At 41.5% G+C, this 20,624-nt stretch overlaps 1 protein-coding gene across 14 annotated transcripts in view; it reads right to left on the bottom strand.

The window, feature by feature from the left end:
• The window catches only part of CLIP1 (CAP-Gly domain containing linker protein 1), a 61,439-nt gene that overhangs the window by 19,479 nt on the left and 21,336 nt on the right, over positions 1 to 20,624 (bottom strand). For 8 of the 14 annotated variants that reach the window (XM_051785751.1, XM_051785740.1, XM_051785749.1 and 5 more), the window contains exons 4-15: positions 16,575 to 16,699; positions 15,360 to 15,576; positions 13,434 to 13,631; positions 13,155 to 13,258; positions 11,277 to 11,337; positions 10,181 to 10,213; positions 6,197 to 6,301; positions 3,907 to 4,851; positions 2,505 to 2,621; positions 1,541 to 1,598; positions 1,251 to 1,334; positions 140 to 296 (exon numbers count right to left, since the gene is read on the bottom strand). In XM_051785751.1, coding sequence (XP_051641711.1) covers positions 140 to 296; positions 1,251 to 1,334; positions 1,541 to 1,598; positions 2,505 to 2,621; positions 3,907 to 4,851; positions 6,197 to 6,301; positions 10,181 to 10,213; positions 11,277 to 11,337; positions 13,155 to 13,258; positions 13,434 to 13,631; positions 15,360 to 15,576; positions 16,575 to 16,699 — 2,204 coding nt within the window. The remainder of the gene's footprint in view (positions 1 to 139; positions 297 to 1,250; positions 1,335 to 1,540; positions 1,599 to 2,504; positions 2,622 to 3,906; positions 4,852 to 6,196; positions 6,302 to 10,180; positions 10,214 to 11,276; positions 11,338 to 13,154; positions 13,259 to 13,433; positions 13,632 to 15,359; positions 15,577 to 16,574; positions 16,700 to 20,624) is intronic. The other 6 variants (XM_051785745.1, XM_051785750.1, XM_051785741.1 and 3 more) reach the window with 5 other exon arrangements.

The following is a 20,624-nucleotide window of genomic DNA, read 5'->3' as shown; positions in this document are numbered from 1 at the left end:
AGTTCACTTGTCATATCAATGTGACACTGGGGAGCATTTTGTTCAGATATTTACAGAAAAATCAGATGAGGAGCTGGGAGTGTGGGAGTGAGGAATTAATGTCACAAAGCTCTGGCAGAGAGGAAATACCAGCAAATACCTTTCTTTGGAGCGCAGCTCATCGTTCATCTTGGTGAGCTGGGCAGAGCTGTCCCCTGAGGACTTCATGATCTCTGCAATATCATTTTCAAGTTTGGCTTTAGCTTCCACCAGTTGCTGCTCTCTCTCTTCTCGCTCCTTCAGCTTCCTCTCCATCTCTGGGCAAAACAAAGGTTGTTAGGCTGGGAAATTTAAGAGGAAGGGTAGTTATGGTGAAGAACCATAAACAGCAATTTTGATGTACAGACCTTGCAAATTGGCCCTTAAAATTAAAAATTATGACTGTTTGAACTTTGAACTGAACCAAAAGGTTAAGAACTTTTCAGGAACAGTAAAGAGCAACTAGTCATGAACTCTTTGTTTCAGAAGTGAGTCACATCAGGCCATGAGAGGTGGGTACAGGTTCTGCTGTGTCAGAGGGTAAGGAAGCACTGGAGGAAGATCTGCACACCCTCCAGTGGGAGCATCAGCAGCTGCTCAGCGGAGCAGCACAGGATGAACAGTGAAGGCAACACGAAGCTACAGTCAAAAAAATGACTCAGTGTGGGGCAGGCACTGCCACCAACAGCCCCTGGGATCCCTTCTCCAGCCCCAGCAAGGCCATGCAAGGTTTGCTTCAGGGCACAGACCGTGCCTGACTTCTCTCTACGCTGGTTTGACATCGAGAAAGACACAGCAAGGCCTCCTGGGAGAGGGGAAGGAGACACCCAGACTGACACAGGCTGTTTGGTGTCCTCAAAAAGAGCACAGTGCTTATGGACAAGGCTGAGAAGGAACTGTTCGTGTTTGTAAACCCCCAGGCTGGTCCCTGAGCCTTTGCCTGGGGTCTGACCATCCCCACAGGGGGGGTTTGTTGCAATGTCAAACAAGAATTTAAGTACTGATTTTAACACACCCAGGCAGCAAATCCTGGGCCTCACTGCACCATCTCCTGAGCATTATCATCACTGCTGGGTCACTGCTCACAGCCCACAACAGCTGCTTTCTGCCCACAAGAAAGCCTTTCCTTTGCAGGCACAGGCACTGGGGGAAGCATTTTACCAACTACAGGAGGCACAGGAAAGCACAAAGCTGCTGCAATTTTCAAAACAGCCCATTTTATCCTTCCTTACCAGTCAAACCAGACTTGAGCTGTTCCAGTTCTGAAGACATGAGTGCAAACTGCTCTTCTTTTTGGTTCAGTTTTGTCACTGTTTCTAGGCAAGGAAGATTTTGAAAACAAAAGTTAGCAAATAACTACTTAGATGCAGACAATTCCACCTGCTTGTCAGGACTGTTACTCTTTCCACAGCCACTGACAGTGCTGGGCCACCAGGGGTAAATCTGAAGGCATTTAAAAACCTCTTTATTTTGCATGTAATTCCTGCAGCTTTTCAGCTCTGTTCACTTCAGCAGCACATACCTTGCATAGCCCGTTGAACATTTTGAGCTTCATCAGCTGCACTAGTAAACTTTTCTTTCTGGAAAATGGATAAAAACCCAAGGTGAGCTTTGGTGATGACAGTACAACTCAACCACTGACTTTATTTTAGGTATTTTTCAAGTACAAAATGGAAGTGTTTGCTCCCATCATAAATAGATCTGAGGTTTCTGAATTACAGTTCAGCACAGATTGTTCAGCAACATAAAGCAAGATCTTCTCTTTCTTTGGTTGCAAGGAAGTCCCTCAACATTCAAATAACTTCTCTAGAGTAGGAAGCCTGATTTTGGGGTCTCTATCCTTGCTGCTCACAGGCTGCACAGTGACATCTGTGATCCAGCTCTCACCAGTGTTTTCCAGCAAGCATTGATGACAGACAGTGAAGAAAAAGGGGGATATTGAGGAAGACAAGTGAGGCTCTTCCACCAACTCTGAATATTTACTGTTGGCCATGGAAAGTAAAAACAAAAGGCCCATTTTTTTGTTACTACTCTGGTGTAGTTCCTCAGGAACCCCCCTCTCCCCAGGTAAAGAATATTTGGAAATTTAGTTAAATTTACAAAATAAGAAATCAGATGAAAAATGTCTTAAAAAACCATTTGTAAGAAGTGTGTAACAATCACTAAAACACTTATAATTAAGGGCCATGTGTTCCTTAATGAGCAGTCCAAAACTCCAGGCTGCTTTTGATTTAGTTTAATTTTAGTTTAATTCTGCAATCCATAAACTGGTGAGTTTTATTTACACAAAACTCCTGCTAACACAGGACTCCAGTGAAATGCTCTTTTCAGCTCCCATTATCCATGAACCACTCCTTGCCTTCTTTCCCTGAGTAAAACATCTTGGAAAGACTTTGCTCAGAACTGATCCACAGATTTCAATGACACTCTCACCATGAAAACCCAAAATCCAAAGAGTAAAGTCGAAATTTTGGGGTTTTACTCACCAAAACTTGAAGTTCCTTTTCCAAAGAATCTTTAACTTGATTTACTGCACTCAAGTTTTTCTCAAGGTCAAGAAGCTTTTGCTCTTTGCCCTGCAGTTCTGTGGCCAGATTACTGGCCTAACAAAGGGGATGAAATGGAGTAAAATAAAATGACAAACATGAGTGAAAAATCAGGAAAATTAAGAGATGAATCTGAAAGAAAAAAACTATAATATTAAAATCACTTTAAGATGAAAAATTTAAAAAAAAAACTGAAAAAAAAAGTGATGTGTTAACTGAGCGGAGCTGATTTCCACTGATGACAGAAACATCACAGCACTAATTGCATCTTGGAAGAGATTTGAAATCATTAAAATGTAGTTTTTTGGAATCAATGGTGAAGACATTTAATGCCAGATGCTTTTGAGTGCATTCAAAGTTTCAAATCAAACTTACAGCATCAGTTCAATCAGTAGTTTGGGCTTTTTATTGTTTTAATTTTCTTAAACTGATTAATTTGGGCTTCAGATCAATCCACACAGCGGGATGGAATTTTTCCAAGGGTTCTGACCACTGGGGTGGTGCACAAACTCAGTGTGACCTCAAAAAAAGAGTCAAAGGTAGAAATTTGGTATCTTGGAACCATCTGGGAAGGGTTTAGGAAAGCTCCTCCCAGTCACTTTCTCGCTACTCTCACAATTAGAGCTCCAGCTTGTCGGGTCATGCACAGATTGAGGGGGAACCCCAAAAATTGAATGGTATCTCAGCACTTTTATCATTAAATGGTATCTCAGCACTTTTATCCCTGGCTCCAGTGGTGGGACAACTTCCAGGCACTGAATGGCTCAGCTTTGAGGAGATATTTCATCCAAACCCGAGGAAAACCTTGGTCAGATGTATCCCACTGCAGACTGGGGCTCAAAAATGCTGTGAACCAGGGCCAACAACATCCCTGCAGACCCTGGGCTTGAGGAAAAGCTCCACCAGGATCTTTTTTGCTTCCTTTTGTTTTTAACAACCTCTTCCACCACCCTGTCAGATGGGAGAGGCAGTGAAGGGAACATTCCCCACTGAGCCCCAGGTCACTTTGTCTGAATGTCACCAAAGTTAAAGCCTCAGGATGTGTGGGATCTCCTCCCAGATAAGCCAACAAAGTAACTTTCCATAACAGGAAGCTTTCAGTTTTTCAGCCTGCAGCAAGAAAGTGCAGAAGGAATCTTTTCCTGTTGCTTATTGCTGCAGATGGAGCACCAAAAACCTGCTGAGACCCGACCCAGTCAACGCTCCCTCTAAACCTCCTCAGGTGGTACCAAGACACACAACCAGTAAAACTCCTTTTTCCTGTGATGTATTTGCAGATTAAAACAGTACAGATGTCAAATAAAAGCAAAAGCAAAAGAAAAGGATGGATGTTGATACAAACCTGGCTAATTCCATCAATCTTTTCAGTCTCTAAAGTCTGAATTTGTTTCTCGGCTGCCTCAAGCTGCTTGCTAAGTTTCTCGATTTCCAATTTACCTTCAGAATTGGCTTTCTGAAGTGCAGCAAGGTCCAAAAGCTTTTCTTCAGCAGCTTTGATCTGTGGTGTAAGACTATCAATAACTTTGGTTTGTTCATTGTACTTGGCTTGCAGTACCTCTAGCTCCTTTACCTTTATCTCAGCTTCCTGTAATTTGTTTAAAGTGTCTTCCATTTCTACAAGATGCTGATCTTCCACACTTTCCAGTTTGGTCTTCAGGCTTTCCAGGCTTTGCTCTTTCTCCTCCGTGACTGCCAAGAGTTTTGCCTTCAGTGACTCGACCTCCTTCAAATGCTGAGATCTTTCATTCTCCTGCTTCACTTTGAAACTGGACATTTCACTCTCATGGTCCAACTTCAGCTTCTCAATCTGAGTCTTCAGCTCTGCAAACTCCGCTGTCTGAGCCCCCACCCCTTTGCTGAAGGACACTTTCAGTTCTTCCATGGCTTGCTGATGGGAGGCAATTGCAGATTCCAGCTTGGATTTCCACAGCTCTATCACCTCGGAATTCTCCTTGTTGGCGTGATCCAGCTTGGATTTCAAGGATTCATTTTCTTTTGCCATCCTCTCGTTTGAAGCCGAAAGGGATTTGATCTCTTTCTGCAGGGCTTCCTCACTGATCCCAAACTTCTCCCGCAGGGAGTCCACCTCGCTCTGATGTTCTTTGCCAACTGCTGCCATTTTTTCTTGTAAAGAACTGATTTCTTGTAACAAGGATAGAGAAGTGTCCACGTCATCCACGTGTTTACTGGAATCCAACCTCCCTCGGAGCTCAGCCACTTCCTTCACCCTCAGGGCCAGATCCCTCTCCAGCTCCATGATACGGGATTTTTCTGACACTGTGGCCACCTGTGATCAAGAGCGTTTTAAGAAAAGAAGAAAGAATTATCAAAGATACATTTAACACAAAGACACTCAGGCCTCGCTGAAAAGAATCCACTGAGTGTTGCAAATTGCTTTAAAAAAAAAGAAAAATGTCCACAAGTTTGTATTAAACACATATTATATATTCTCTCCAAGGATGGAATTCAGTTAAATCCATTTTTCTGAAGTCACCTAGAAATAACAACTTACTGAACAACTTACAAACTGCACTGATGTATATTAGCAATGGTTAACAAAGTGTTTCTCAGAACCATTTTAAGCAGACTGGGAAAGAACAGAGAACCTCGAGGTCTTTACTTGTTGAAATAAGGCCTCCAAATTAATCTCATCCCAGCTCTGAGATGTCAGAGAAAATTATAAACACATTTTCAGCCTATAAATCCTCTGAAATTCCTTCCACATCCACTTAATTGTCCCTGAAAAAGTGTCCTCACTATCCAAGCTTTCTGTTGAAGCACTTTGTGCCACAGCAAAGCTCCCACAAGTAATTCTAATTAGAAAGTTACTGTTTCAACCTCCTTATTATACCAACATCCTGAAAAAAATATTACTTACCTGCAATTGCTCTTTAAAAGTACTTATTTCAGAGTATGTTCTTGGGTTTCTATTCATCCTGGGGTTTTTATTCATCCTACCTCAACTTCAAGAAAATCCCCATGTGTGAGCACGGATATATGTGTGTGTGTGGATATATATTATATCCTTTAGAATATCTGCTGAACTTCTGACTTGGGATAAAGTATATCCAGTAATATTTTAGCAGGTAACAGTATTACTAATGCTACTGAGATATCCATTAAAAGATTATGTCATTGGTGGGCAAAAAGAGCTAAAAAGCCCCTGCAAACCATGATTTAGCAAAGCAAGAAGTACAGCAACTACTGAAGACCTCAGAAACCAAGCCCCAAACACTAAGTTTGTGTTAAAAGGATTGGCACATTCAATCTTATTTTTTTGGGGGTTTCATGAACTTTGCTACATCTTAAAATGAACCAGTGAACATTTCTTTATGTCAGTTCATGGTCCCACTTTGCTACTTTTATGTCAATTCATGGTCCCATTGTGCTACATTCGGAACTGAGTAAGGATTTTGCAGTTGGAAGGCATCTTACCTGAATTCCTCCAGGAGAGAGGACACGTGTACAGGCACACACATACACACACCACCAAAATAAAGCTAATTTTTGAAGTGTTCCAGCTCTATGGCAGGAGCAGGGACCTGTCTGAGCCCGTGTTACACCCAAGACGTGTCACCAGGAATCTCCCCCACACAAAGCAGTGTCGTTATCCAAAGAGTGAAATCCATTACCCTAGTGTCTTCTAACTCCCTCTGGAGTTTGTCAGCTTTGGTCTTTTCAAAGAGCAGGCTCTGTTCAAGCTCCTTAATGCGGGCATGCTCCAGTTTGGTCTGCGTCTGTTAGTGAAAAGGGAGAGGAAGAGACACAACGGTGCCACCATCACATGCCAGCACGAGAGGAGGGAGCCACATGCAGGCCGTGCTGCCAGAGGCCTCTACCAGTGATGAGCAGAGAGGATGCGGTGGAGAAAATGGACAGGGAAATGCTGTGGATGAGGAACATGGGCTGAAGGGGGGGATGGACTGACATGGCAAAATAAAGAAATGAATAAATAAGGCAAACGGAAATAAACGGCAAACGGAGGAATGGGAACAAAAAGGTTTCATGCAGCTGAGTAGGAGTTATTTATCAGTACATGAGGTTTTTGGCACAAATTAGAGTAGTTATGTAATAAATATATATATATATGTGCATATATATCCCTGCCTGTTCTAACAGGATGGTCAGTCCCTTTCCCTGCATCCCTTTTAATGTGTTGGGTTTATTTTATAAATAATTTATTTATTAACCAGGGGACAAAATTCCACACTGAGGTTCATGTGACAAATCCAAACTTTAACTTTCTGGTTTTTTTTATAGTAGCTGTCTCTCAAGTCCCAGCCATAAAACTGCTTTTAGCCAAGACTTTAGAACATGAAGGTTCATTTGCCACTGTGGTTTGAATTCTTTGAATAGAAAGAGAGGGGTTGTCTACCACTCCAAAACCCTCCTGCTTTTTCCCTCTCCTCTTCCAGGAAGGAAAAATAACAAGTACTTGTTTAAGTAACAAGATTCCCCAAAAGCAGATAAGAAAGTATCATCCTGGTTGCTCTGCAGTCATGGAAGTCTAAACATACTGAACAAGATGTGGAAGCAAGGAAAAAGAAAATAAGATCTTTGGAATTCTAAGAGGTTCCTAAAGAGGAGCAGGACACAGATGAAACTAAGTGAGCAGGTATCTCCTGCCTTTTGCTTACAAACAGGTGGAATTGTTAGCAAGAACACAGAATATTGGATATTCTGGCTTGATATCCAGATATTGCCAGAGGCCTGCGAGGGAGCCCGAAATTTGGGAGGTGCCAGTAAAGTCCAGCAGGGAGTTCAAAGCTGATCTGCACCTCTGTTGGGGAAGAGAAAAAAGGAAAGAGAAATATAAAGAGGTAAGAACCTCCTATTTCTGCCTATTTCTGAAGTGCAGAGATTCAAGTACTGTATCGGTCTTGACAGGTCCCTTATTTAAATTTAGTAAACAATCCAAAAATGAAAAGGATTGGGAAAACCTATTGATGCTTCACAGGGTCTTTTCCAAACAGAGCAGCTTTCCAGGCTTGGCCACAGTGGGAACAAGGTGGATTTTCAGAAGACTGAGTGAAGCTGAAAAAGTGTTTATTAACCAAAGAAGTTGCATCCACCAGTGCTGATGAAAGTTCTCTCTACACAGTTGGACTGCCCAGTTAATTCCCTGCAGAACAAGTAACACAGTTCAAAACTATGAACTAGAATGGACAGAGCAGAGCCCTGGAACATGAACACTGGATTGGATGAATCCCACCAGGATTCATTCAGGAATCCAAGGGCAGCTGTGTGTGCACAGTGGCAGGACCTGCTGCTTCTCCCACCTTTGCAATGATACCCAAACCCTGCAGAACTGTGGGACTGGAGTGAAAAGCTCAGCAGTGCTGCCTCCAAACCAGGCACAGCAGCCAAGGACCTTCTGTGGTCCCTGCAGAGCAAGTGGGATGGGATGAGCTTCTCATTTTGCTCCAGGCCTGTTCTCCAAACACAGAATTCCTTCTGACAGCAGCAGGTTATCTTCCTTCCCAAAGCATGCAACATCCAGGGAGTTAATTCTTTAAACCTTTTTCTTCCCAGCTGGAAACAGTTGGCTGTGTTACTGTGGAGTTACTTGGTTACTTGAAGACATAAAATCCACTAGAAGTTGCTTCTTAGATTTGACTATTTTACGAAAATCTGTTTCTCTCTCACTGGAAGATCTTCAGTGGATATGGGGGGAAATGCTCCACAAGAACAGAGATTACTCTTTTTGCTGCCCACAGGTTTTGAAAATGGAATTAAGTGTTCTAAGGGAAATAACTGGTTTTTAAGTGGCTACATTCAGTTTTTTTCTCTGACACAGGTGATTAGTTCTGATCCACAGCAAAATTGTAAGTATGAAAAGTAATCTATTTTAAAAATTGGAAATTCATACCTTCCTTGCTCTAACTCAAAGGATCTACTAAAAACCAAGAAATCCCAAACCTGACAGTTGCAGAATTCTCCCCGAATGCCTTTGGAAAATATGTTTTTCTATGCTACATAAACCCCAAACACTTTGATCAGTAATTTTACAGACAGTGTTTTACTACTGCAAAGATCAGATACACCATTACTGATTACTGGGTTCTTTTTAAGTCTTGTCTCTTACAAACAGAAACAAGTTAAAATCCTACCAAAATGGAAATAAAAGATTAAAAAAAATAATACTCTGGACATCTTTGCTAGAAATCTTTTTCCCCATTTAGAGTATGACAGATTATCCTTTAATCAAGTCTGATTTCCAAGGGACAGGCTCCATTTTCTTGAGGTAAAAATCACTACAGAATTTTGAATCACTCAAAATGATCATTATGTAGAGAGAAATTCCCAATGATAATGGTTCTCCTTGAGGAGACCCAGAGCACAGCGAACTGAGAAGAGCAGAAAGAGAAGAATTTGATTGTAAACCTTAACTTTGATGGCAAAGAAAGACAGGAAACAAAAACCTAGACAATGAAAGCAAAGGAAGCATCTTCCCCTTCTCCAAAGCTTTGCAGCTGGATCAGTGATGTGGGAATGGGAGAGCTTTTCTCTGCCTGGAACCTTAAAGAATTCCACCCAAACTTCAGAGACTGGACATCAGCTTTTGCAGCATTTGTGCTGCTCTTTCACTTCAGAATAAACCTCACTGTTGTTTCTCCAGAGTGTGAAATTGTGCTGAAGCCATAAATGCTGATGATCAGTTCCAGGGTGGGGCAAGACCCCTCCAGTCCCTCTGTGCTGGGATAACAGTCCCAGAACACCACTGAGATCCTGAAGGATCAGCCTAAAAACCAAGTGATCACCCACTTCTCTCCTTTGGAGAGCAAAGATGTCCATTTTTGATGGAAGAATCAGAACAGGGAAATCAGGAGTAAAGAGAGGATTGAACCAGGAGTGCACATGCAGAGTTATTCTAACACATCATCAGCCTGAGTGGAGACTGAGAACACTAAGAATGCACAGGAAACCAGTTTCAGCCTTGAGAACTTCCTATCTTGGCTGGGGATGCAGCAGAGGAGGCAGCCTGGGATAAATTTTCCTTTAAAACTCCTCTCTTCTGAGCTATGGTAGCAAGGGGGCTGCTCAGGGCTTGCAAGGCCATTTCTGCTATTGAGTAACATAATTTTCCTACATAATTCAAGAGAAGCTACAGTAAAATCAGGCAGCTTTGCACACTAATTGTTCAGATGGGTTTTATCATCTCTCCCCTTTGGCATTTCATACCAAAAAGGGAAAGAAATAAGGGGAGGTGGGCAGAGAAACATTAACTGGCTACTTGCACTTTACATCTAGTGAACAGCAGCAGGAGCTCAGAGGAAAACAGGCAGGGCTTGTGAAGAAAACAGCTGAAATCCTACAGTTAAATGAAGGCTATTTCAGCATCCTGGTCAGTGATGCCCCTACACTCTCCAGTGGGTTGCAGAGGTTTGGACCCTCAAGAATCCAGTGCCACATTCACCCTGTCTCAGTTAATGGGGATTTAGTCACTACACACATTCCTTCCAATAAATGCTGGAATTGCTCTGAAAGCAACATGCACACAAATACCAGAGTCGAGGTTTCAATAACAGATTATGCAGTTAGTGAATCAGTAGAAGCATTTTCTGCACACAATCTGTTAACATGGGATGTCTCTGCACATTGAAGTGCCCTCTTACATTGTCAGGGTCTTCCGAAATCTGCCTCTTTCGCTATCAGTAAAATTAAAAACAAACAAACAGAAATGTTTCACCTGCAGACTCAGCACTACCATTCCAACACAAGCAACAGGATACATTTCATCAGCCTGAATTCAGTTTAAACTCCAAGTTATGCATCTTGACAAACCAGAGGCTTTAAGATGGTTTGTCACAACTATCGATTGATTTAACAGAAAATAAAAAACTCAAATATTTCCACGGACTAAACAATAAAAGGAGCATTCTATGAAGAGTCTAGATAGGTATCTTAAAATGAATGGAAGACTAAAATAAAAGAAATGTTATATGAAATGAATAATTTTCATAAGGCTTCACTTAAATCATAAATGTTTTACGGTAACATAAATTAATTACATTTGTATTTTATGCTGTGCAAGAAATTCTAGTATTTTTCTAATTTGACAACAACAGAACAACTAAAAAGTATTCTGCTTTTTAATTTGAATCTTAGGATAAAAATTGGCAGTGTTCAAATATCTGAGAGCAATCCTTTATTAAATGTTTTCTCTTCTGACTGTGTAATAACACAGTGTGTTTAGCCCAACATTATAATTATACAAACAGGAGAGGGATAAAAGCTGCACACATGCATTGCTGTTTACATTTTATGGGCAACACTGTCAGGATAAAACACTCCTCATCAATTCATCTTCCCTAAGGGAAGCACAGGGATTACTCAAAAATTTGATCAAACAGGACTAGTCTTCAATATTCATTTTTAAAGGCTTAAATATTAACTTGCAATTTCATAACTTCAAAATGATTTTTTGTTTGTTTTGGTTTAATATCAAAAGGTAGAACTTTCTATGAATTAATTTAATTACTCTGAACAACTACAGCCATTCCACTGCACAGCCATTGCAGAAATGCATGGAATTTGGGGTGCAATCCTGCACTTTCAGGACAATTAGTTTACTCAGGGACTGCAGAAGTGGATACTGCATTTTTTAATCATTCCCGCCTTTCTCTTCCAGAGAAAAGTGCTCTTAACCCAAACTAAATGCATTCCTCTGCCCTCCTAAATATTCTGTTTACAAAGCTGGAGATGTTTTACCTCGAGGTCTCCTTTGGTAATGGATTCTTCTTCCACACGGAACTGAAGGTCTTCGACTTTCCTGTGGGGACAACTCATTAAAATTCAGGTAACTTTGGAAGAAAAATGCTTTCAAACTCATTTTCAGTGGAAATCAGAACTACAGGGACATCACCCCAGCAAAGTGCCCGAAACACAAAGGAGAAATCTCTCCCAGGAAGCATCAGAGGGAGGGAAAAGGGCTCCCTTTAAACAATCACTGACAAAGGGAGGCACGGGCCTTCCTGCAACCCCATAAAGTGTATTCTGTTGTATTTGCTGATGAATTAAAAAGGAAACCTTTAAGTCATCACTGATTCTCTAATCCTTTCACCCTTTAAGTCATCACTGATTCTCTCATCCTTTCACCCTCCTGCATGTCCTTGAGAGAGTGACCGAAATGAACAGTCTGATCCCACATTCCATATATTCTACCATTCCTCAAAGAAACAGGCAGAAATTTAGGAGACATCCAAAATATCCATAGGCCTGGATGTGTGCTGGGCACACTGAATCCAGTCTCCAGGACTGAGGAATATGTTGGGGGTCAGGATGAACTGCAAGATGCAGAAGGGGAGCACAAGCCTTGCCTTGTCCACACAGGAGTCTCAGAATGGGATCGGGGAGGAGAGAAGCCAAAATCTAACTTAAAATCAAATTTTTAAGAAGTTATTGCTTCCCTCCTCTGACTCTGGTATATCCCAATGAACAAGGGGCCAGATCTCCCCCTTTTCCCCTTGATCTTTCATCACTAAGATGCTGCAAGGGAAGAGACAAGGATCTCTCCTTTCCTTGGAATTACACACACAGCTTGGCTGACAGATACAGAATGCACTGCTGCAAACACAGTTACAAGTGATGGGAGTCCAAAATAAAAGAATAAGGATTTAGGACTGGGAGTGGGTCTCACCAGTGCTTTGGGAAACAGGGGATTAAAGATTGACTTTAGGTCACTGCTGAGACTGACCCGAACACATAACACAGAGTGAATAAGCCTGGAGGGGTTGGGAGAATATACAAATAATTCCAGATCAAACTTGACTGTTTTGAAAATTCTGTTCTATTGGGTCCCATGAAAAGGCAGCAGGAAAATTGTAAAGGAATTGCCCTTTTTACCACTGCATTTTCCAGCTGTGACCTCTGGTTTTAGGCCCCTCAGAGAGGCCAACACTGACTGGCTCCAGGAGCACACACTCACAGAGGGTTTCTAAACAGACTTTACTCTTCCAAAGTATTCCAAACCCACTAAATCAATTTATCACAATTTCCTCACCTAACCTTGACCCAACAATTTATCAGACTATTTCCTTTCCCAACCCCACCTCACCTATTTGGTAATCTCAGTTCTTTCCTCTAATGGTTATGAAAGGGAATTAGAAAAGGCATTAGAATTAATGGCCTTGATGATTTGCCTGCAAGAGACATCCCCTATATAGACACAACTAACAGTAATGAATTATTCACAAGAGATTTAAATGTAAATTCCTAATCCAGAACTGTCAGGGAATGAGATGATCAACCTTTTCATTTGGAAGTGGAAGAAAAGTGTTTCAAAAAGATCAGGTACAATCCATTAATTTCATATGAGGAGGAATAAAATATAGTAGAAAACAATAGTGCAAGTATTGAGTTGGATAAAAATCAGTTATAAACAATAGTTTTACAGCCTCTGAGCAAATCCACTTTCTTTGGCTTCCCCTCTCCAAACTGGAGGGTGGTTTTGTTCTTCATTAAATTTTAACAAACTGCAATATGATTTTACACAGTAATTGCCCATCGTTCAAAATTTGTTTCATATCTGAAAGCCACCAATAAAAGTCTGATTTAACAGAATTAATTCCTGCAGACATTTTTGGGTACCTTTTCTCCTCCTCGAGCTGATTGAGGAGCTCCACCTTCTCCCTGTCAGCTGCCTCCACCATGGCCCGCAGCTGGTCCATTTTTGCCTCCATCTCCAGAACGTGCTGAGCAACGAGGAGGAATATTATGGATTATATAGATATGGCTGTTATTATTACATGGGTATCATATTGATTCATGTGGATATTATTATTATATATATTGATATAATGGATAACTTTACTTTTAGAACCCCACCTCGTACTCCCTGTTTAGGAGCAGCCCTCACCCCCCCCTTACCCGGTCGTGTCCATCCCGAACCAGGGCCAATTCCTGCTCCATTTCCCCCACGTGACTCGTGGCTTTTGCCACCTCTGCCCTCTCCAGGTCCCTCTCTGCCAGGAGCTGCTCAATGTGCTGCTGCTTCTCCTTCAGGGCCTCCTGCAGGGCCGTGGTTCCCGAGATTTTCCGGGCGTACCGGGAAGAGGTTTCTGTCAACTTCACAAAGGAAATCCATTAAAAACCACTCTGCATCCAGGGAAAGGAAACTGGGATATCTCCAGCCTCTCCAAACACGGGGTTAGTAAAGCAAATGCTTCCTGTGACCTGCTGTACCTTCTCCTTTTCCATCTAAATGACTTTATTTTCCCCAGTTTAACATTAAATGACCTGACAGTTGCTTGTCTGACACAGGAAAACAGCAAGAGCCCTGAACAGCTGAGCAGACTGTGTGAGAGTCCAGCAATTTTCAGGGAAGTTTTAGTTTTCCTAAAAACCGATGCACAAGAAATCTGCTGTGTCAGAACTGATTTCAGGAAATCTTGTTTCCTCAGCAGCTTAACTTTTAAAGAAAAAGTCTCCAAATTATTCAGACAATCCTTTTAACTTGAATGGCCACCAAATGTTCGTGTTGCCTGAAAGAGTTGGAAGAAAGACGGGATTTTAATTCCAGAAGTAATGGATTACAGCAGCTTTGTGCTTTATGGCCCAAATCATGCAAAATCCCTGGAGCACAACAGAGGCAAAATAAGCAAATATATTTGAGACCTTTACAAGGTGTAACTTAGAGGATCACAGTATGTGGAATAAAACACTGAAGTCCATATTTATGCTTTTCCTCATGGATTGAGGCAGCTCCACGTGTCAGTGCAGTGATCCCAAACTAGAGGGCACTCTGCAGCTGCAAGTGCAACTTCCACCCTGGATTAAGTAATGAAGTCCCGGTGTTTGTGCCAAATAAAAATCCTTTTTGTGGTCAGGTATTAACCCCAGTGCCCTGACCAGCTGCTGACCTCTGTAATCTGCTTCAGTCCTGCAGGACCAGGGTAGGTCACCTCTGCACCTGCCGGTCAGTGGGACACTGTCCCAGAGAACCAGTTCCACACCACTGGGAGTCACCTCCTGCTAATTAAATGCAATTATGGACTTTGGCTTAAAAAAAAAAATGAAGAAAAAAATCTAGGGTGACCCTGGAAAAACCCAACTATTTCTATGCTTTTCGTTGCCTTAAAAGAGACTTCTCAAAATTCAGCTTTCCCAGATTTCCGTCTTCCTGCTGCAACCCAAGATTAGAACATTTATGTAACAAAACAACTTTAAAAGAATCCATAGTAAGTGTATTAGGTGTAATTAGTACTGTTAGAATTCACCTGAGCCACTGCACTTGGCAACATTTAGCCTTTATGAATTCACAGATTAAAACCAAATCTAAAAGAAAAGAAAGAGGCTTTTTGTCAGCAAGGACCTGGCAATTGCTACTTCTGGATTTCTCAGCTGACTCATCTCTTTCGGTCTCTTTTGCAAAGAAATTTTCTTTCTTTACAAAGAAAATTTGGAGCATTTCAGACAATCTGAAGCTTCCTGCTGAATAAAACAAGTGAGGTCCGTGGAAGCTTTAGCTCAAACACAAACCTCTTATGAGAGAGGCAGTGAAAATGAACAACTGATGGAGGTTCCAGCCAGAGACCGGTTTGGTGGTGCCATAAGCCCCTTTCTTATCACAATCACTGTTAGCCTGAATCAAATATTCCAAATATTTGATACATGTATTAAATATTCAAATCTCCAGGGCTAGCTAAGATTTCCTTCCCTCGTGCATGCTTTGAGTGGAACCAGCACAACTAACGGGTGCCGTGCTCTGCTCTAGTCTCAACGCCGACCACGGGCACGTGGATTCCTGTGGATTCCTGAGGGGATGGGGAGCATGCAACAGAAAAAGGAGCTTACTAGTCCTGTACGGCTGGGCTTGCTGCTTACGGAAGAGGCCACGGAGCTGAGGGAGCTGAGGGAGGAGGCGCTGGGGCTGCGCTTCAGGGCCGTGGGCGTCGGCAGCACCTTCCGCACGGCGGCCTTGGCCTTGGCCGGGGTGGTCGAGGGGAACCCGATCTTGGTCACCTTGTGCACTGGGGCAAACAATCCATACTTGGGCTGGCACTGGAAGTACCTTCCAAAAAGCAAAGTAAGGAGATGAGAGTAGAAATCAACTTCTTTTCACACGCACGGTCTGGCTTCACAAAGAATTCCGCATCAGGAGCCTGAAAGTATTAATGGAACAGCTGGTGTCTCTCATCTACACTACACTGCAATCATATTTTTTTTGGAAAAGGGATTTTGAAAGGCTGAAGCATGATTATATCAGACTTCAGAAATTCCACTTGAGCTGTAGCTCTATTTCCTAAAAAAATTCCATTCAGAGTCAGTTTTACACGCGTTAACTTTCCTCTCCCTCTGAGCTGCCAACAATATGTGATGGCTGAGAGTTAGAAATAAGAAGCAGATTTTAATTAGATCAAGTAGTTTTATATCACATACATACTCTTTATGCATATTTGATTATACAGAATATATATCTTTGATTACATATAAACAAATACCACTTATAATTTTAAGTTGTGATCACCCATGTTAAGGTGGCACAATCCTTGTAAAACCTTTTTTTAAGGAGGTAAAAGACTGTTCCTTATAGCAAATCAGAAAGAAAGTCACACTATGGTGTGAATTAATGCTTTCTAAGTGGGACTTATTGGAGGAAGCAGCTCCACTGCTCCCAGCCTCTACAATGAGGCAACTGTTGGTACAGGAGCTTTCACCCCTGGGATTCAGGAAGATTTCCTTTAAGTACAGCTCTTAGATACCCAGAGATTTTCTTCACTGAGCATTCAGAAATCAAGTAGGTGTTCCAAATGCAGGAAATTGTGCTTTCCATTACCAGGCTATGAATAAAAGCCACATGGGAGTGGGAGAGACCAGCTCATCCCATGAATGGAGGGTTGATCCGGATTTCCAGAAAATTCATAAAATTCAAGTCATCGTGTACCACCCCATCAGCAGACACTCAGGTTCACAGCCTCCCTGCCTTGATTGAAAACTTTCATGGAGATATTAAAAACCAAAAGAGACTGCAGAGAAAAATCTTAGAAGGCAAATGGATGATGGACCAACCTCGTTCCAGCCACGGCTCCATCGTTCTTTCCCAGGGGCTCATCCAGCTCCACTCCACACCACTCTCCTTTAGCAAAGTCTGTTTCTCCCAAAAAACGCACAACTCCAGCTTTTGTCCCACCAACCTAAAGCAGGAAAACACACCTGCATTTAATGCATTTCCAAATTCAAATACCAAATACAATGAAAAAGCTTCTGGCATAACCACGTGCACAAAGCACGTTAATCATGTGACCAGTTCTGATTTCAAAATGCAGATTTTTTAATTCGTGAGTTTGTTTTGATGTGGAACAAATACAGATCTTCACAACCAAAAAGAAGAAAAAATGAAATAAAAATCACTTTCTTAGCATTTCTGTCCAATTTGGTATTCAAAGACTGTAATGACTGAAGGCCACAATTCCAGCAGGTGACTTGATATGTCTGTAAGACCAAAAATACATTAACAACACCCAGTATAACCTGAATACTGAACATACTGAACAGATATTTGTTTCAAACAAATTTCTATCAGCAGATAAGGATTTCTAAGAACTGCTTATTTCTTACTCAAATTCTCTGAGGAAAAGTAAAAGAAATGAAATGAGAAAAAAATCCTTTCATATTTTCTCTAAGGAATAATTCAGATAAAATACATAGAACAACCCTCTTGTATTTAAATCTGATATAAAACACAATGTAGAGCACTTGGCAGAACTGGAGACATAACCACATGAATCCTTAAAAAGGGAACAATCATTTCCTTAATCTTTTCTTCACTTTAAAAAAACAAAATAAAACAAAAAACCCCCCAAACACTCCTAAGGGAAAGCCTAGAAATCAGCTGATTTCAAACTTAAAACCTGAAATATTCACAGCAATTCCAATGACTTGCAGTGTCTCTGAGCTACAGCTTTTTATAACACCCAGGGAGGGAAGAATTAAATGAAGTGAAGGAGGAAAAGGTGTTGTGTGGCCACCAGTTGCCAGGAAGGGCCAGCAGCCAGAACTGCAGGGCTCTTGCAGGTCACAGGGACCATATGTTGTGCCCTAAATTTGTGGAAATCTGTTCAGCCTGAATCCAGCACTGTGAAAACAAGGGAAAGGTAATGAAAGCTCTTCAAGAGATTCCCAGCATTCCACGTGGAAAGCACAGCAATGGCACTGAAAATGTCCGTTTGTGGGTTCCAGCCCATGTTATCCAACGAGGAATATTCTGAGGCCTCGGCAGAGAGCCTGGATGTGACCTGCTACCAAAATATACACTAAAAAGTGAACTAGGATTGCACATCATTTTTCCATAGACATTCTATTTCTGGGAGGAAATTCCCAGGATTAAAGGAGAACAACGAGTTTCTTGTGCTGTAAATTAAGGTGAGTGATCACAGCACAGCAGAGAACTCACACGAATGAGTTTGGGAAGTCTGGCAGCTCTTTTTCCACACAAACCTCAGAAAAACAGGGAGAATAATTCTCCTTTTTTGATATTACTTCAGTGACAAAGGTGACAGAGGCATCTCTAGTCCCTGTTTAAGGTGGCAGCTCCTTCTGTCTCATTAGAGACAGTCTGGAAACAACCTTTAGCTCTTGCTTTAAGTGGCTCTGTAGCAAATTATTACTCTCCATGGAATAAAAACACACAAAGTTTACAGTTATCATGACTCAGCCTAATATAGTAACTAGTAGAACGTTTGGTATCTGGTGTTCTTGGCAGAGAACACACAAACTTCCCCTCTTGGAAAACAAGCACCAGAAAAAGAGAATTGTAACCAGCCCAAGAGCTCCACAGAATCCAGAGCTCTGTGGCACAGTGGTGAAGAAAGAATATATAATATTGTTAAAGGATTTCCTGGAAAGAACTAGTCCTTAAATTGAGGGATATGTTATTACCCATCAGACATAATCTACTTTTTCTAGAGGATAAATACCATTATCCTAAGTATAAACATAAAAATAACATTTAGTTGAGTAGTGTGAGAGAAAAACATGGGTGTTCCAAGTTTTCCTTCTTCTTATTCCTTTTCTAGTAAGTTTAGGCAGTTTTTTATAATTTTTTTGTCTTGTTTTGTTAGGTGTTTTTTCTCTACAGGTAAATTTGGAAGATATCTTTAGGTAAAAAGACTGGCTAGATGCTGTTTCCCTGCTCAATTTTGTACAGTTTTCTGCCTGAAAAAAACAAAAGTTAAATCAAATTAAGCTCTAAAAAGCCATGAAAGAAATCAGACAGGAAAACCAGAACAATGGCCCAGACAAGGAGCATCCCCTTAAAGACAACAGTCAGGTTTGGGGTGACACAGAGGATTCCTCAGCTCCTTTTCCAGAACCCTTGAGCCAGGCCAAGGAATTTTATTGCTGTTTTGTGGAGTGCGTGTTCTGTGGTGATTTTTTGTAATAAACAACATAAATGAATTGCCTAAAGACACCCACTCAGCACCTTTCCATGGGCAGGGAAGAGGGGCAGGCAAGGTGAGAGCTTAGTGGAATAGGATCACTCCAAGCAAAGGCTCCCGGGGACAGGAAAAACTGCTGCAATCTGTTCCCTCCAAGCCACACTGTAAATAAACCTCCAGCCCAGGAATGCTGGCTCCAGGATAAGGCAGATTAAACATGGGTGCAGAATATTCATCCCTTTTGGTTTCATCCCTTGGCCCTGCTCATCTTCCACATTTAGTAATAAATGTCCAGTTAGTCTGAAGATATTCCATTCAAATCCCAAACTGGGAAACAGTCTGGAAGAATTCAGCACTGCCCAGTGCCTTTGGACCTGCTCCAGCCATCCCAGTGCCTGGATGTTGGAACTGTGACCCAAGGCCTGGTGGGAGTGAGCAAAAGCAGGGATTCATATCCCAGAACATATGGGGATGCACAACGGGAGCTCCCCGGGAGGAAGAGCAGAGTGACTCGTCCTGTCACCATGGTGCTGCCTTATTTTAGAACAAGATGCAAGGAAGAATGCCAAGGAATTTTTGGTTTTTTCCAGCATCTTGGAATAACCAGTTCCTCCATTTCTGCTTGCTTTCTGTGTGCCCTCACCAAGAGCATCAGCAAAGGGCTGTAAATGCAGTTTTGCTGAGTTTCAAGCCAAAGCCTTCAAAATTTCAGCTTTAAAACAAGTCAGCACCACTCTGGAAAGCCTGAGACTACTCAAGGCTTCCAATCATTCCCAGACATCTGCCCCAAACAGTGTATTTATTATTTATCTCCAGCTGCAATTAGTGCCCTGTATGTGACAACACAATAATCATAATTTATTCCCTTGGTAGGACAATGTGAGGTGCTACTGGACAACACAGGAGGGTAAAGGCTTCTCATGATCAAAGTTGCTGTAACATTAGTGCCATAAAGGGGAAAAAGATTATGACATGATTACACTGAAACTGTTCCTACCAATATGAAAAGAGAACTGTACTTACAGAATTGTAGTGTTTATTATAGAAACATTATTTAAAAATTATAGAAGAATTATAGAAAAAAGAAAGGTAAAAAACCCAACCTCGAACCAAAAACTGATCTACTTCCCATGAAGGACTAAAAATAAAAAGCCCAGTTTCTAAAAGAAAAGGGAAAAAAAAGTTTATTAGAAAGTTTCTAAAAGTTATAAAAAAATGGGACATCACTATCATGAAGACAGTTTTCCATGACCTTCATCCCTGCTAAGGCAGGTCACTGAATAATAGATAAAGAACTGCCAGAGCTTTTTTTCAGTTGCCACACTCAATGCAGACAAGTTGTAAAATACAGATCAATAACACAGCAGAGAATCTGGGTTAGACCACAGGTCACTGTGGGGTGAGGACTCTGCTTGGAATTCACTAGTGTTACATCAAACACATAAAAAAAGTGATTAAATTCCATTTACCCAATTCTAACTAAACTGATACTAATTTGCTGCAAGGTAAAGTGAAGTAGCAAAGTGGGTTTGTAAACCTGAAGTGGTTAAAAATTGCCTCATGAAAGGACACATCTAAGCTTGTGAAAACCTTTGCAGAGCCACATTTCCAAAGATAAGGAGAAGCAGGAAACAAATAAACCAGTGTAACCCAGGGAAAAAGAGAGGGATGGTCTAAAAAA

Source organism: Manacus candei, unplaced genomic scaffold (assembly GCF_025592945.1).
Source record: "Manacus candei isolate 608988 ecotype Guabito, Panama unplaced genomic scaffold, ASM2559294v1 h1tg000020l, whole genome shotgun sequence".
NCBI classification, from domain to species: Eukaryota; Metazoa; Chordata; class Aves; order Passeriformes; family Pipridae; genus Manacus; species Manacus candei.
Note: the sequence above shows the minus strand (reverse complement) of the source record. Positions and strands in the feature narration are given on the sequence as shown.